Source organism: Tachypleus tridentatus, chromosome 10 (genome assembly GCF_004210375.1).
Source record: "Tachypleus tridentatus isolate NWPU-2018 chromosome 10, ASM421037v1, whole genome shotgun sequence".
NCBI classification, from domain to species: Eukaryota; Metazoa; Arthropoda; class Merostomata; order Xiphosura; family Limulidae; genus Tachypleus; species Tachypleus tridentatus.
In genome coordinates this window covers 7,006,743-7,024,478 of record NC_134834.1, presented here as the reverse complement: position 1 = coordinate 7,024,478, position 17,736 = coordinate 7,006,743, and the positions used below count along the sequence as shown (strand labels likewise).

The 17,736-nt window shown below is 32.9% G+C and overlaps 1 protein-coding gene across 1 annotated transcript in view; it reads right to left on the bottom strand.

Annotated features, from left to right (window-relative positions):
* Positions 1–2,463: 2,463 nt before the first annotated feature.
* Positions 2,464–17,736, bottom strand: part of LOC143227936 (uncharacterized) — a 29,547-nt gene continuing 14,274 nt past the window's right edge. Inside the window, exons 6-12 of the mRNA XM_076459291.1 lie at positions 13,458–13,529; positions 12,832–12,900; positions 12,562–12,633; positions 8,378–8,449; positions 6,776–6,847; positions 3,633–3,704; positions 2,464–2,539 (exon numbers count right to left, since the gene is read on the bottom strand). Of these exons, the coding sequence (XP_076315406.1) occupies positions 2,464–2,539; positions 3,633–3,704; positions 6,776–6,847; positions 8,378–8,449; positions 12,562–12,633; positions 12,832–12,900; positions 13,458–13,529 (505 nt within the window). The remainder of the gene's footprint in view (positions 2,540–3,632; positions 3,705–6,775; positions 6,848–8,377; positions 8,450–12,561; positions 12,634–12,831; positions 12,901–13,457; positions 13,530–17,736) is intronic.

The following is a 17,736-nucleotide window of genomic DNA, read 5'->3' as shown; positions in this document are numbered from 1 at the left end:
TCACCAAGCTACTATCACTATAGTTTCACCAAGCTACCATCACTACAGTCTCACCAAGCTACCATCACTACAGTTTCACCAAGCTACCACCACTACAGTTTCACCAAGCTACCATCACAAGAGTTTCATCAAATTACCATCACTACAGTTTCACCAAGCTACCATCACTACAGTCTCACCAAGCTACCATCACTACAGTCTAACCAAGCTACCATCACTACAGTTTCACCAAGTTACTATTACTACAGTTTCACCAAGTTACCATCACTTCAGTTTCACCAAGCTACCATCACTACAATCTCACCAAGCTACCATCACTACAGTCTCACCAAGCTACCATCACTACAGTTTCACCAAGTTACTATTACTACAGTTTCACCAAGCTACTATCACTACAGTTTCACCAAGCTACCATCACTACAGTCTCACCAAGCTACCATCACTACAGTTTCACCAAGTTACTATTACTACAGTTTCACCAAGCTACTATCACTACAGTTTCACCAAGCTACCATCACTACAGTCTCACCAAGCTACCATCACTACAGTTTCACCTAGCTACCACCACTACAGTTTCACCAAGCTACCATCACTAGAGTTTCATCAAATTACCATCACTACAGTTTCACCAAGCTACCATCACTACAGTTTCATCAAACTTCATTGATTATAAAAAATTTCTTTTTATGTGAATTTGTACAATAATAGCCACTGTTGTAAAGTCTATAGTAGACCATAAACAAACACTTTACAATAATAACCTTTACTGTCAAGAGTAACACAGACCATAAACAAACACTTTACAATAATAACCACTACTGTCAAGAGTAACACAGACCATAAACAAACACTTTACAATAATAACCACTACTGTCAAGAGTAACATAGACGATAAACAAACACTTTACAATAATACCCACTACTGTCAGTTGTAACATAGACCATAAACAAACACTTTACATAATAACCACTACTGTCAAGAGTAACATAGACCATAAACAAACACTTTACAATAATAACCACTACTGTCAAGAGTAACATACACCATAAACAAACACTTTACAATAATAACCACTACTGTCAAGAGTAACATACACCATAAACAAACACTTTACAATAATAACTACTTCTGTCAATAGTAATATAGACCATAAACAAACACTTTACAATAATAACCACCACTGTCAAGAGTAAACATGGACCATAAACAAACATTATACAATAATACCCACTACTGTCAAAAGTAACATAGACCATAAACAAACACTTTACAATAATAACTACTTCTGTCAATAGTAATATAGACCATAAACAAACACTTTACAATAATAACCACTACTGTCAAGAGTAACATAGACCATAAACAAACACTTTACAGTAATAACCACTACTGTCAAGAGCAACATAGACCATAAACAAACACTTTACAATAATACCCACTACTGTCAAGAGCAACATAGACCATAAACAAACACTTTACAATAATACCCACCACTGTCAAGAGTAACATAGACCATAAACAAACATTATACAATAATACCCACTACTGTCAAAAGTAACATAGACCATAAACAAACACTTTACAATAGTAACCACTTCTTTCAAGAGTAACATAGACCATAAACAAACACTTTACAATAATAACAACCAATGTCAAGAGCAACATAAACCATAAACAAGCACTTTACAATAATAACCACTACTGTCAAGAGTAACATAGACCATAAACAAACATTGTACAATAATAACCACAACTGTCAAGAGTAACATAGACCATAAACAAACATTGTACAATAATAACCACAACTGTCAAGAGTAACATAGACCATAAACAAACACTTCACAATAATAACCACTACTGTCAAAAGTAACATGGACCATAAACAAACATTTTACAATAATAACTACTACTGTCAATAGTAACATAGACCATAAACAAACACTTTACAATAATAACTACTACTGTCAATAGTAACATAGGCCATAAACAAACACTTTACAATAATAACCACTACTGTCAAAAGTAACATAGACCATAAACAAACATTGTACAATAATAACCACTACTGTCAAGAGTAACATAGACCATAATCAAACACTTTACAATAATAACTACTACTGTCAATAGTAACATAGACCATAAAAAACACTTTACAATAATACTCATTACTGTGAAATGTAACATAGACAATAAACAAACACTTTACCATAATAACCACTACTGTCAAAAGTAACATAGACCATAAACAAACACTTTACAATAATAACCACTACTGTCAAAAGTAACATAGACCATAAACAAACATTGTACAATAATAACCACTACTGTCAAGAGTAACATAGATCATAAACAAACACTTTACAATAATAACTACCACTGTGAAGAGCAACATAGACCATAAAGAAACACTTACAATAATAACCACTATTATTGTAACATAGTAACTTAAACAAACATTGTACTTACAAAAACTCTAAGCTTTCTAGTTTTTCAAAATGTGTCACTTCAATGTTTCCAATTTCGACTTGTGATAAATTCCTACCATGAAATAAAAAATATGTTAATTATGTAACGGACAATTAAAGATTGACAGATAAGTTGGAACATGTAAAGAAGATACACCAAATCAATGTTTATAGAATAGAAAGAAATGTTAAGTTCTATAGCATAGAAAGTAATACAGTAATTTATTGTTTTATATAGATTACAGTTTGATTAAAATCATGGTGGGGAAACAAGATATTTTGAAGTGACATACTGGTTTACTTGTAAGTAGACAATTCAAGACATTTTTGAATCTAATCTTAAAGGAGTTGAATAATCCTACAGACTGCACACTTCAGTCAAAGTTTAAGTGTCAATAAGTGTTTGCTTCATCTTATAAGGAAACATTCGTGTACCTCTGAGAAAGTTTTAAATATGTTTAACTAATGAGCGAATTCGGAACGTGTAGACCAGTTATTTTAAAATAGGAGAGAATTTAATATTGGAAGATGAGGTTACTTATATGATAAGAAACCTCCCAACTTATGTTCTTTTTAACACTTGTTCTCCGAAAAACATTGTTCCTTTATTGAAACTATTTGTCGAAGATAAACTGTTCTATTTTAACACTAGTTGTTGTAAATGTGTTGCTATTTTTAAAAACTAGTTCTCTGATAAACATTCTTATTTAAAACTATTTGTCCAATAAACATTGTGCTTTTTTCATAAACTAGCTGTCAAAGAAACATTATCTCTTTCTGAAACCTAGGTATCATGGTTTTTTGTTGTGGTTTTTGCAGAAAGTTACACGGGGGCTGTCTGTACTGGCTGTCCCTAATTTTACAGTGTAAGACTAGAGAGAAGACAGATAGTCATCACCACCCACCGCTAACTCTTGGGCTACTCTTTTACCAACGAACGTTGGGATTGACTGTATCATTATAACGTCTTCAGAGCTAAAAGGATGAGCATGTTTGGTTATGACAGGAATTCGAACCCGCTACCCTTGGATTACGAGTCGAGTGTCTTAACCATCTGCCCGTGCCGGCCTGATATCATGGAAACTCCATTTTTTAACCAAACTTGTTGCCAAGATAATATTATTTTTATTTCTTTAAATCCAGTTGCCACTAAAACAACTACTCACAGTGTTTTCAATCTCAAGAGGTCCTGGAAGATGTTTATTTTCAAGGTTTTCAGTGGATTGAAAGCAAGTTCTCTACACACAGGTATTAAAGAAATATTTTAGTTTTTCTAGAAAATAAGTAAAAGCCAAGACTCTAATAAACTTGAAACATGGACTTATGATAAAACAATATTCCAATATTAGATTATCTGTAAAGTTTTGGAACTCAATTTTAAAGAAAGTTCGTAATTTATTGTAAAAATCAATGTTCGACAACCTTGGTGTACCACTAAGGGTCAAGCTGATGAACCTGGACATATTAAAGTATATTTAATGTGGCTAATTTTCATTTAAAATCATTGTTTCCGGCCCGTGACTGGTCATTAAAGTTTTGTGGCTGCTTACTGATGGGCCAGTTTATTTTAGGATTGGCCATCCCTGACTACAATACATTAAAATTAAAACCAATATTTATATAAAATTTACTCTGTCTGTCTATAATAATATATTAATAAATCGTTCATTAACTAAGCTTATACAGTTGTTTTTAATAACAGAAAAAAAGTAACTCTTTATTGGGTTTTATTCTGAAATACTGACAGTTTCAACCCCAGTGGCTCAGCGGTATGTCTGCAGACTTACAGCGCTAAAATCCGGCTTTCGATACCCGTGGTGGGCAGAGCACAGATAGCCCATTGTGTAGCTTTGTGTTTAATTCAAAACAACAACAACTGACAGTTTTTACTACGCATTGCTTCGTAAATACAGGGTGTTCCAAAATAACGTTTACACTATTTGACTGTGTATAGCTAATAAATCGTTTCTTTTGTTTCAGATTTGACTTGTGTCCAAGGATGGCGGATAATCAGCTTACAATCTAGCACAAAATATTCATTCTCAAAACTTTTTGGAAAGTCGAAAACAAAGCTGAAATGCAAAGACGTTTCACTGGAAAATTCCATATGGATGCGCCATCTCGCCCCAGCATTTCACGCATCATCGCCAAGTTTGATGAACACGGAACTCTCCACAATATGAGAAAGTGTCGCTCCGGTCGAAAAAGATCATCAACAAGCCCAACAAGAGAGCAAGAGATCATTGATAATGTTCTGAATTCTCCAGGAAAATCAGTGCGCCAACTGTCTCGTGAAACAGGTATCCCTAAATCCAACGTTCATCGCATTTTGAAGCGTTCCCAATTCAAAAGTTTCATCCCATCGCTTGTTCACGCTCTGAATGAAGATGACCCTGATCGAAGGTTTGAGTTCTGTGAATGGTATCTTGCTAGATGTGCAGGCGATGATGAATTTCCACTCAAAATTGTTTGGAGTGACGAAGCAACGTTTAAGCTGAATGGCTCAATATATCGACACAACTGCACCTACTGGGCAACAGAAAATCCACATGTTACAGAGGAACATCACTTGAATTTGCCTGGAGTGACTGTGTGGTGTGGTCTGTCCGCTAGGGGACTCATCGGACCATTCTTTTTCCAAGACACCATAACAGGATTGAATTATCTCAACATGCTACAAGAGTTTGCCATGCCACGCATCCAAAAACAATTTGGAGAAGAAGGGTGTTTCTTCCAGCAGGATGGTGCTCCTCCCCATCGCGACGTGAGAGCTTATCTGGATGCATCTATGCCAGACAGATGGATTGGACGAAGAGGAAGTGTAGAATTTCCTGCTAGATCACCAGATTTAACACCCATGGATTTCTTTTTGTGGGGTTTCTAAAAGACAAAGTTTACAGCACAAAAAGGGCAACAAATGACGAATTGAGAGTTGCAATTGAAGAACAATGTGCTTTAATATCAGATGAGATGGTGTTTGATGTGTGTACTTCCATTTCTTCCCGTTATTAGTGTGTCTGGAGCAGAACGGATTTCAGTTTGAACACCTGAAGTGAAGCAAGCAAATTGTGACATTTTACAATTTCAACCAAGGAGAGTTTTCTTTGGGAAGAATTTATTTGTTATTTTTTCTCTTGATTTCAGTATTAAATATTTAAATAAATCCTTTGGCTATCACCTGTATCTTGCTTCATTGTTAAAATCAATAAACAGGGCAAGTTATGATGATCCAAAGAGTGTAAGCGTTATTTTGGGGCACCCTTAACTTGTTGATAGTGGTGTCGTGAAGTTACCATTGAAAGACTCGGGCTGACATCTATGGAGTCAATCCGAAACTAACGTTCGATGTATTTTTTCGATACTGTATAAAGACGACAAAAGGCTGTTTGTGTTGCTCTCTTCATAAAATCGAATCTCGAATTTTAGTGTTACAATACCAAAGGCTTATGATATGTTTGTGTATGCTGTAAATACACAGTAAATGTATCGTTAGAAAACACAATAATTCAAAATGAGCTATATATATATATATATGTCATGTGTCCACCACAGGGATCAAAGTCCGCAGTTTAGCATTATGACGTTTACCACTAAACAATCAAAGAGACATCAATAATGAACACATTAATTATCCAACAGATTACAAACCTTTGTGTATTCATTATCAATTTTTATGTTTGTTTTTAATTTCGCACAAAGCTACACGAGGGCTATCTGCGCTGGCCGTCCCTAATTTAGCAGTGTAAGACTAGAGTGAAAGCAGCTCTACATCACCACCCACCGCCAACTCTTGGACTACTCTTTTGCCAATGAATAGTGGGATTGACCGTTACATTATAATGCCCCCACATTTGAAAGGGCGAACATGTTTGATGTGACGGGGATTCAAACCCGTGACCCTCGGAATACGAATCGAATGCCTTAACCACCTGGCCATGCTAGGTCCTCCAGAGAGCCAGTACTACTTCGACTTCTTTGACAGAGATCGATAATTGTTCGGTAATAACAACATTTGTTTTGTTTGGGGTCTAAAATAATATAATGTGTTTGACACGTCAAAAAAACACTTCATTTTACACTAAAACACCTATGAAATATACAGGGTGGACAAAAATTACTGTAGTTTTTGTCACCTACAAAAATATTCCAAAGACATGTAATTATTGCTTATCTCAGTGAGACGTTAAAAATTTAAATTATATTTTTAACAAAACAAGGTCTACAGTAAATGTTCTCAAAATTTATAAACAAATTTATTTGTTCAGAAAAAAATGACCAAAATGTGCATAATGTTCTAGTAAGGACTTACAGTTTTCTTAGTTGACATAGATTGTAGAATGTTTTAGAAGAGAGATATCCCAGCCTGTTGTTTGATAAATTCCTGAAAAGGAATTTTTTTTTTTTAGTTTGTAGTAAATGTCGTAAGTTTAAGCACCTGTCAACAATATCTCATTATTAGCGATAGCTACATACTAATAACTATTCCAAGTTTTAGAATTTTGCTTAAATCACACAAACGGATGTCTACGTATAGCTTCCTTTTCATTTTACAGACATAGGGAAGGCAACTAGCGAACAGCACCCACCGCCAACTCTTGAACAGATCTTGTCCAGTTGAATAGTGGTTAGATTGTTTTATAATGTTCTCAAAAACGACACTAAAGAATGTTTCCTTATAGCCTCCTTAACCCTGAACTTAAACACAAAAGGGAATGCAAATAATCAAAAGCACCCACCGCCAACTCTCAGTCTATTTTTGTGAAACCAACCAGTGAACATTTGACTGTTATTTTTTTCAGTGCATCGACAGACCCACATTACTTAGCGAGTATAACGAGTTGCAAACCCAGGGTCTACGGATTCACAGTCCGGGCACACTAAATACTAAGCCACGCGCAACGAATTAATTAATGGTACTTTTACTAAATGGTTTGAAACAACATTTTATGTTGATAACACAAATGTAAAAAATCATTTAAAGTGTACAAATGAATTCTTCAATTCTCCTCAACAGAAAACAAGACAGTATGAAAATTAACTGAGATAAATATATATATTAATGATGAACCTAAAAATATAAATATATATATTAATGATGAACCTAAAAATATAAATATATATATTAATGATGAACCTAAAAAATATATATATATATATATTAATGATGAACCTAAAAATATAAATATATATATTAATGATGAACCTAAAATATATATATATACATTAATGATGAACCTAAAAATAAAAATATATATTAATGATGAAACTAAAAATAAAAATATATATATTAATGATGAACCTAAAAATAAAAAAATATATTAATGATGAACCTAAAAATAAAAATATATATTAATGATGAACCTAAAAATAAAATATATATTAATGATGAAACTAAAAATAAAAATATATATATTAATGATGAACCTAAAAATAAAAATATATATATTAATGATGAACCTAAAAATAAAAAAATATATTAATGATGAACCTAAAAATAAATATATATATATTAATGATGAACCTAAAAATATAAATATATATATTAATGATGAACCTAAAATATAAATATATATATTAATGATGAACCTAAAATATATATATATATATTAATGATGAACCTAAAAATATAAATATATATATTAATGATGAACCTAAAATATATATATATATATTAATGATGAACCTAAAAATATAAATATATATATTAATGATGAACCTAAAAATAAATATATATATTAATGATGAAACTAAAAATAAAAATATATATTTGCACTAATTTACTGTTGGAAACATAAGAGTTTATTTTAATTAGAACTTAGAAAATATTGTATTATTATTAATTACATGAGTTAAGCACAAACGTTAGGAACAAAACAAACCCGGGAAACCCAATTGAACGTAGCCTACTCACAGGTCTATCAGGTTGACTAAGTGATGGAAAGCTTCTTTGTGAATGAATGAGACTCGGTTATTCTGGAGTGATCTGTAATCGAATGTAAGCAAGAAACGTTTGTCAATTACAAAACATTTTACAATCCGAATCAAATCTCTTACGTTTTATTGAGCACGTGGGGCCGCGTTATTATAGGAAACACATTCATACAGACACCTGTTCTGAGATTTAAACATCATAAATTACAAAAGCATAAGTTTCATGTCATAAATCACGCTGGAGGCAGCACCATCACCTGCTTGCAACTCGAGACAAACAGTACTGGCGTGGATAATCACATGGCTCGTACGTGCGACATATCAATTTCGTTCTTTTCGAGCAAAACTGATATACGGATATCTGCACTACTGTCCCTAATTTAGAGGAATATACTTCATGAAAAGTGAACACCGCCACCTCTTGAATACTTTTTTAATAATAAAAAGTGGGATTGACCTCACGCCTTAACATCTCCACAATTGTCATGGATTGGAACCCGCAGATTACGGGCCGTACTGGCCGCGAAACGTCAGAGACATAACTAACCTAGTTTCCTGTTGCCATATTCAGGTTAAACACGTTTCTCAGTCATTTAAAGAACAGGACTAAGATAGAAGAGTACGATACTGTATTATAACAGGACAAAGATAGAAGCGTGCGATACTGTATTATAACAGGACTAAGATAGAAGTGTACGATACTGTATTGTAACAGGACTAAGATAGAAGTGTACGATACTGTATTATAACAGGACTAAGATAGAAATGTACGATACTGTATTATAACAGGACTAAAATAGAAGCGTGCGATACTGTATTGTAACAGGACTAAGATAGAAGTTTACGATACTGTATTGTAACAGGACTAAGATACAAGAGTGCGATACTGTATTGTAACAGGACTAAGATACAAGAGTACGATACTGTATTATAACAGGACTAAGATAGAAGTGTACGATACTGTATTGTAACAGGACTAAGATAGAAGTGTACGATACTGTATTATAACAGGACTAAGATAGAAATGTACGATACTGTATTATAACAGGACTAAAATAGAAGCGTGCGATACTGTATTGTAACAGGACTAAGATAGAAGTGTACGATACTGTATTGTAACAGGACTAAGATAGAAGAGTACCATACTGTATTATAACAGGACTAAGATAAAAGAGTGCGATACTGTATTATAACAGGACTAAGATAGAAGAGTGCGATACTGTATTATAATAGGACTAAGATAGAAGTGTACGATACTGTATTGTAACAGGACTAAGATAGAAGCGTACGATACTGTATTATAACAGGACTAAGATAGAAGCGTGCGATACTGTATTATAACAGGACTAAGATAGAAGTGTACGATACTGTATTATAACAGGACTAAGATAGAAGAGTACCATACTGTATTATAACAGGACTAAGATAGAAGTGTACGATACTGTATTATAACAGGACTAAGATACAAGAGTACGATACTGTATTATAACAGGACTAAGATAGAAGAGTACGATACTGTATTATAACAGGACTAAGATAGAAGAGTACCATACTGTATTATAACAGGACTAAGATAGAAGAGTACCATACTGTATTATAACAGGACTAAGATAGAAGTGTACGATACTGTATTATAACAGGACTAAGATAAAAGTGTACGATACTGTATTATAACAGGACTAAGATAGAAGTGTACGATACTGTATTATAACAGGACTAAGATAGAAGAGCACGATACTGTATTGTAACAGGACTAAGATAGGAGTGTACGATACTGTATTATAACAGGACTAAGATAGAAGAGTACGATACTGTATTATAACAGGACTAAGATAGAAGAGTGCGATACTGTATTATAACAGGACTAAGACAGAAGAGTACCATACTGTATTATAACAGGACTAAGATAGAAGTGTACGATACTGTATTATAACAGGACTAAGATAGAAGTGTACGATACTGTATTGTAACAGGACTAAGATAGAAGCGTACGATACTGTATTATAACAGGACTAAGATAGAAGCGTGCGATACTGTATTATAACAGGACTAAGATAGAAGTGTACGATACTGTATTATAACAGGACTAAGATAGAAGTGTACGATACTGTATTATAACAGGACAAAGATAGAAGCGTGCGATACTGTATTATAACAGGACTAAGATAGAAGTGTACGATACTGTATTGTAACAGGACTAAGATAGAAGTGTACGATACTGTATTATAACAGGACTAAGATAGAAATGTACGATACTGTATTATAACAGGACTAAAATAGAAGCGTGCGATACTGTATTGTAACAGGACTAAGATAGAAGTTTACGATACTGTATTGTAACAGGACTAAGATACAAGAGTGCGATACTGTATTGTAACAGGACTAAGATACAAGAGTACGATACTGTATTATAACAGGACTAAGATAGAAGTGTACGATACTGTATTGTAACAGGACTAAGATAGAAGTGTACGATACTGTATTATAACAGAACTAAGATAGAAATGTACGATACTGTATTATAACAGGACTAAAATAGAAGCGTGCGATACTGTATTGTAACAGGACTAAGATAGAAGTGTACGATACTGTATTGTAACAGGACTAAGATAGAAGAGTACCATACTGTATTATAACAGGACTAAGATAAAAGAGTGCGATACTGTATTATAACAGGACTAAGATAGAAGAGTGCGATACTGTATTATAATAGGACTAAGATAGAAGTGTACGATACTGTATTGTAACAGGACTAAGATAGAAGCGTACGATACTGTATTATAACAGGACTAAGATAGAAGCGTGCGATACTGTATTATAACAGGACTAAGATAGAAGTGTACGATACTGTATTATAACAGGACTAAGATAGAAGAGTACCATACTGTATTATAACAGGACTAAGATAGAAGTGTACGATACTGTATTATAACAGGACTAAGATACAAGAGTACGATACTGTATTATAACAGGACTAAGATAGAAGAGTACGATACTGTATTATAACAGGACTAAGATAGAAGAGTACCATACTGTATTATAACAGGACTAAGATAGAAGAGTACCATACTGTATTATAACAGGACTAAGATAGAAGTGTACGATACTGTATTATAACAGGACTAAGATAAAAGTGTACGATACTGTATTATAACAGGACTAAGATAGAAGTGTACGATACTGTATTATAACAGGACTAAGATAGAAGAGCACGATACTGTATTGTAACAGGACTAAGATAGGAGTGTACGATACTGTATTATAACAGGACTAAGATAGAAGAGTACGATACTGTATTATAACAGGACTAAGATAGAAGAGTGCGATACTGTATTATAACAGGACTAAGACAGAAGAGTACCATACTGTATTATAACAGGACTAAGATAGAAGTGTACGATACTGTATTATAACAGGACTAAGATAGAAGTGTACGATACTGTATTGTAACAGGACTAAGATAGAAGTGTACGATACTGTATTGTAACAGGACTAAGATAGAAGCGTACGATACTGTATTATAACAGGACTAAGATAGAAACGTGCGATACTGTATTATAACAGGACTAAGATAGAAGTGTACGATACTGTATTATAACAGGACTAAGATAGAAGTGTACGATACTGTATTATAACAGGACTAAGATAGAAGTGTACGATACTGTATTGTAACAGGACTAAGATAGAAGTGTACGATACTGTATTATAACAGGACTAAGATAGAAGTGTACGATACTGTATTGTAACAGGACTAAGATACAAGAGTACGATACTGTATTATAACAGGACTAAGATAGAAGTGTACGATACTGTATTATAACAGGACTAAGATAGAAGAGTACGATACTGTACTGTAACAGGACTAAAATAGAAGAGTACGATACTGTATTGTAACAGGACTAAGATAGAAGTGTACGATACTGTATTATAACAGGACTAAGATAGAAGTGTACGATAGTGTATTATAACGGGACTAAGATAGAAGTGTACGATACTGTATTATAACAGGACTAAGATAGAAGTGTACGATACTGTATTATAACAGGACTAAGATAGAAGAGTACGATACTGTACTGTAACAGGACTAAAATAGAAGAGTACGATACTGTATTGTAACAGGACTAAAATAGAAGTGTATGATACTGTATTATATTGGCTACTTACAACACCTTCAGAGAGTTTAAGGACGCGAATGTATTTCTCCCAATGCTGGTGATTTGGTTGTTTTCAAGAAACCTAAACACAAAAATCATGTTAAAACATTAGTCAGATCTAAACACTGATCTAGAGTAAGGTACTTTTCCTTTAAACACAAATACCTTTAAGTCTCTGACAAGTTATTAGATCAGTGAGTGACATGACGTTAAGTTTTGATACCGCAATAAAACAACTGAAAATGGTGTAACATATTTAAGGACTGTTTATCGGACTTACAGCCACTTCACTTGAAGACCGTCAGGCCAAGTCACGCCATCTAGTGTTAACTGGTTGTAGGATAAATCCCTAGACGAAAAAAAGACAGTTGCTATAAATTATCTTACAATTCTTACACTTATACACTAAGGAGACTCAGTGAAAAGACAAAGCTCTGCCCCTAATCATTTTGTATTGATTTTGAACTTCACGCAAAGCTACGTGAGGACTATCTGCGCTAGCCGTCCCTTATTTTCCAGTGTAAAACTAGAGAGAAGGCAGATAGTCATCACCGCCCACCGCCAACTCTTAGGCTACTCTATTACCAACGAATGTTTGGATTGACCGTCACATTATAATGTTCCCACTGCTGAAAGAGGAGAAACATGTTTGGTATAACGGGATTCGAACTCGCGACCCTCAGATTACGAGTCGTGCGCCTTAACCGCCTGGTCATACCAGGCCATCATTTTTAAAAAGGCCAATATATATTCTAACCAACGCCTCCAAATACAAAACTGATGTATTTCGAGATAATAAGTTATAAACTACCGAGTTTAGTGTTATTACTTACATCAGAACACGTACTGTCCTAAGATGGTTTAAATTTTACTTTGGTTCGGAGCTGTCACTGAATTTGTACTCACAGTGTATCAAGTGATGGCAAGTCTTTGATAACATCAACTTCGAAACGTTTCAAGTTGTTGTGAGCCAGTAACCTGACAAAAGAAAACATATCAGATAATGCATCATAGAACAAACAGGGTAAAACTTCTAACCATTGAAAATAAAGTTCTGAAAAATTTGATGGACATGTTCTTAGTCCGAGCCAACAATGAGGCAATTGGAGGTCATATCCCCCACATCTCTACATTACTGACTGGTTGTTTAGTTTTCTATCAGTGAGGTGCACACATTACATAATATTGGAAATTATGACACTTTTGTCTGTTATCAATGGTCAGGATAAAAAACTGACCAAACCATTGTTTCAAGCCAAATATGTTTATCTCAAATATTCAGAAAACAAAACACTTACTGCAATGTTGAGGCACAACATTTTATAACTATATGAAAACATGAACCTAATGTTTCCACATATGATATCGGGTTTAAAGAAGATGTTTAAACACCAACAGTATCAACACTTCTTGCAGAACTATATCACTATTATTAACCAACACTTCCTGTAGAACTATCTCACTAATATTAATCAACACTTCCTATGGAAATATATCACTAATATTAATCAACACTTCCTATGGAAATATATCACTAATATTAATCAACACTTCCTATGGAAATATATCACTAATATTAATCAACACTTCCTATGGAAATATTTCACAAATGTTAATCAACACTTCCTGTGGAACTATATCACTAATATTAATCAACACTTCCTATGGAACTATATCACTAATATTAATCAACACTTCCTGTGGAATTATATCACTAATATTAATCAACACTTCCTGTAGAACTATCTCACTAATATTAATCAACACTTTCTATGGAAATATATCACTAATATTAATCAACACTTCCTGTAGAACTATCTCACTAATATTAATCAGCACTTCCTATGGAAATATATCACTAATATTAATCAACACTTACTGTAGAACTATCTCACTAATATTAATCAGCACTTCCTATGGAAATATATCACTAATATTAATCAACACTTCCTATGGAAATATTTCACTAATGTTAATCAACACTACCTGTGGAACTATATCACTAATATTAATCAGCACTTCCTATGGAAATATATCACTAATATTAATCAACACTTCCTATGGAAATATCTCACTAAAGTTAATCAACACTTCCTGTGGAACTATATCACTAATAATATTCAACACTTCCTGTGGAACTATATCACTAATATTAATCAACACTTCCTATGGAACTATATCACTAATATTAATCATCACTTCCTGTGGAACTATATCACTAATATTAATCAACACTTCCTATGGAAATATATCACTAATATTAATCAACACTTCCTGTGAAACTATATCACTAATATTAATCAACACTTCCTGTGGAACTATCTCATTAATATTAATCATCACTTCCTGTGGAACTATATCACTAATATTAATCAACACTTCCTATGGATCTATATCACTAATATTAATTAACACTTCCTGTGGAAATATATCACTAATATTAATCAACACTTCCTGTGAAACTATATCACTAATATTAATCAACACTTCCTATGGAAATATATCACTAATATTAATCAACACTTCCTGTAGAACTATCTCACTAATATTAATCAGCACTTCCTATGGAAATATATCACTAATATTAATCAACACTTCCTGTGGAAATATATCACTAATATTAATCAACACTTCCTGTGAAACTATATCACTAATATTAATCAACACTTCCTGTGGAACTATCTCACTAATATTAATCAGCACTTCCTATGGAAATATATCACTAATATTAATCAACACTTCCTGTAGAACTATCTCACTAATATTAATCAGCACTTCCTATGGAAATATATCACTAATATTAATCAACACTTCCTATGGAAATATTTCACTAATGTTAATCAACACTACCTGTGGAACTATATCACTAATATTAATCAACACTTCCTATGGAAATATTTCACAAATGTTAATCAACACTTCCTGTGGAACTATATCACTAATATTAATCAACACTTCCTATGGAACTATATCACTAATATTAATCAACACTTCCTGTGGAATTATATCACTAATATTAATCAACACTTCCTGTAGAACTATCTCACTAATATTAATCAACACTTCCTGTGGAACTATATCACTAATATTAATCAACACTTCCTGTAGAACTATCTCACTAATATTAATCAGCACTTCCTATGGAAATATATCACTAATATTAATCAACACTTCCTGTAGAACTATCTCACTAATATTAATCAGCACTTCCTATGGAAATATATAACTGATATTAATCAACACTTCCTATGGAAATATTTCACTAATGTTAATCAACACTACCTGTGGAACTATATCACTAATATTAATCAGCACTTCCTATGGAAATATATCACTAATATTAATCAACACTTCCTATGGAAATATCTCACTAAAGTTAATCAACACTTTCTGTGGAACTATATCACTAATAATATTCAACACTTCCTATGGAAATATATCACTAATATTAATCAACACTTCCTGTGAAACTATATCACTAATATTAATCAACACTTCCTGTGGAACTATCTCATTAATATTAATCATCACTTCCTGTGGAACTATATCACTAATATTAATCAACACTTCCTATGGATCTATATCACTAATATTAATTAACACTTCCTGTGGAAATATATCACTAATATTAGTCAACACTTCCTGTGAAACTATATCACTAATATTAATCAACACTTCCTGTGGAACTATCTCACTAATATTAATCAGCACTTCCTATGGAAATATATCACTAATATTAATCAACACTTCCTGTAGAACTATCTCACTAATATTAATCAGCACTTCCTATGGAAATATATCACTAATATTAATCAACACTTCCTATGGAAATATTTCACTAATGTTAATCAACACTACCTGTGGAACTATATCACTAATATTAATCAACACTTCTTGTGGAACTATCTCACTAAAGTTAATCAACACTTCCTGTGGAACTATATCACTAATAATATTCAACACTTCCTGTGGTGGAACTATATCACTAATATTAATCAACACTTCCTATGGAACTATATCACTAATATTAATCATCACTTCCTGTGGAACTATATCACTAATATTAATCAACACTTCCTATAGAAATATATCACTAATATTAATCAACACTTCCTGTGAAACTATATCACTAATATTAATCAACACTTCCTGTGGAACTATCTCATTAATATTAATCATCACTTCCTGTGGAACAAAATCACTAATATTAATCAGCACTTCCTATGGAAATATATCACTAATATTAATCAACACTTCCTGTAGAACTATCTCACTAATATTAATCAGCACTTCCTATGGAAATATCTCACTAAAGTTAATCAACACTTCCTGTGGAACTATATCACTAATATTAATCAACACTTCCTATGGAACTATATCACTAATATTAATCATCACTTCCTGTGGAACTATATCACTAATATTAATCAACACTTCCTATGGAACTATATCACTAATATTAATCATCACTTCCTGTGGAACTATATCACTAATATTAATCATCACTTCCTATGGAACTATATCACTAATATTAATCAACACTTCCTGTGGAACTATCTCATTAATATTAATCAACACTTCCTGTGGAACTATCTCATTAATATTAATCAACACTTCCTGTGGAACTATATCACTAATATTAATCAACACTTCCTGTGGAATTATATCACTAATATTAATCAACACTTCCTATGGAACTATATCACTAATATTAATCAACACTTCCTGTGGAACTATATCACTAATGTTAATCAACACTTCCTGTGGAACTATATCACTAATATTAATCAACACTTCCTGTGGAACTATATCACTAATGTTAACCCACACTTTCAAGTTTTTCTACAGACTTACCCCACTAACGTTAACCTACCTTCAACAGTTTCAAGTTTTACTACAGGCTTATCCTACTAATGTTAACCTACCTTCAACAGTTTCAAGTTTTACTACAAACTTATCCTACTAATGTTAACCTACCATCAACTGTTTCAAGTTTTTCTACAGACTTACCCAACTAACCTTAACCTACCTTCAACAGTTTCAAGTTTTACTACAGACTTACCCTACTAACGTTAACCTACCTTCAACAGTTTCAAGTTTTTCTACAGACTTACCCAACTAACCTTAACCTACCTTCAACAGTTTCAAGTTTTTCTACAGACTTACCCTACTAACGTTAACCTAT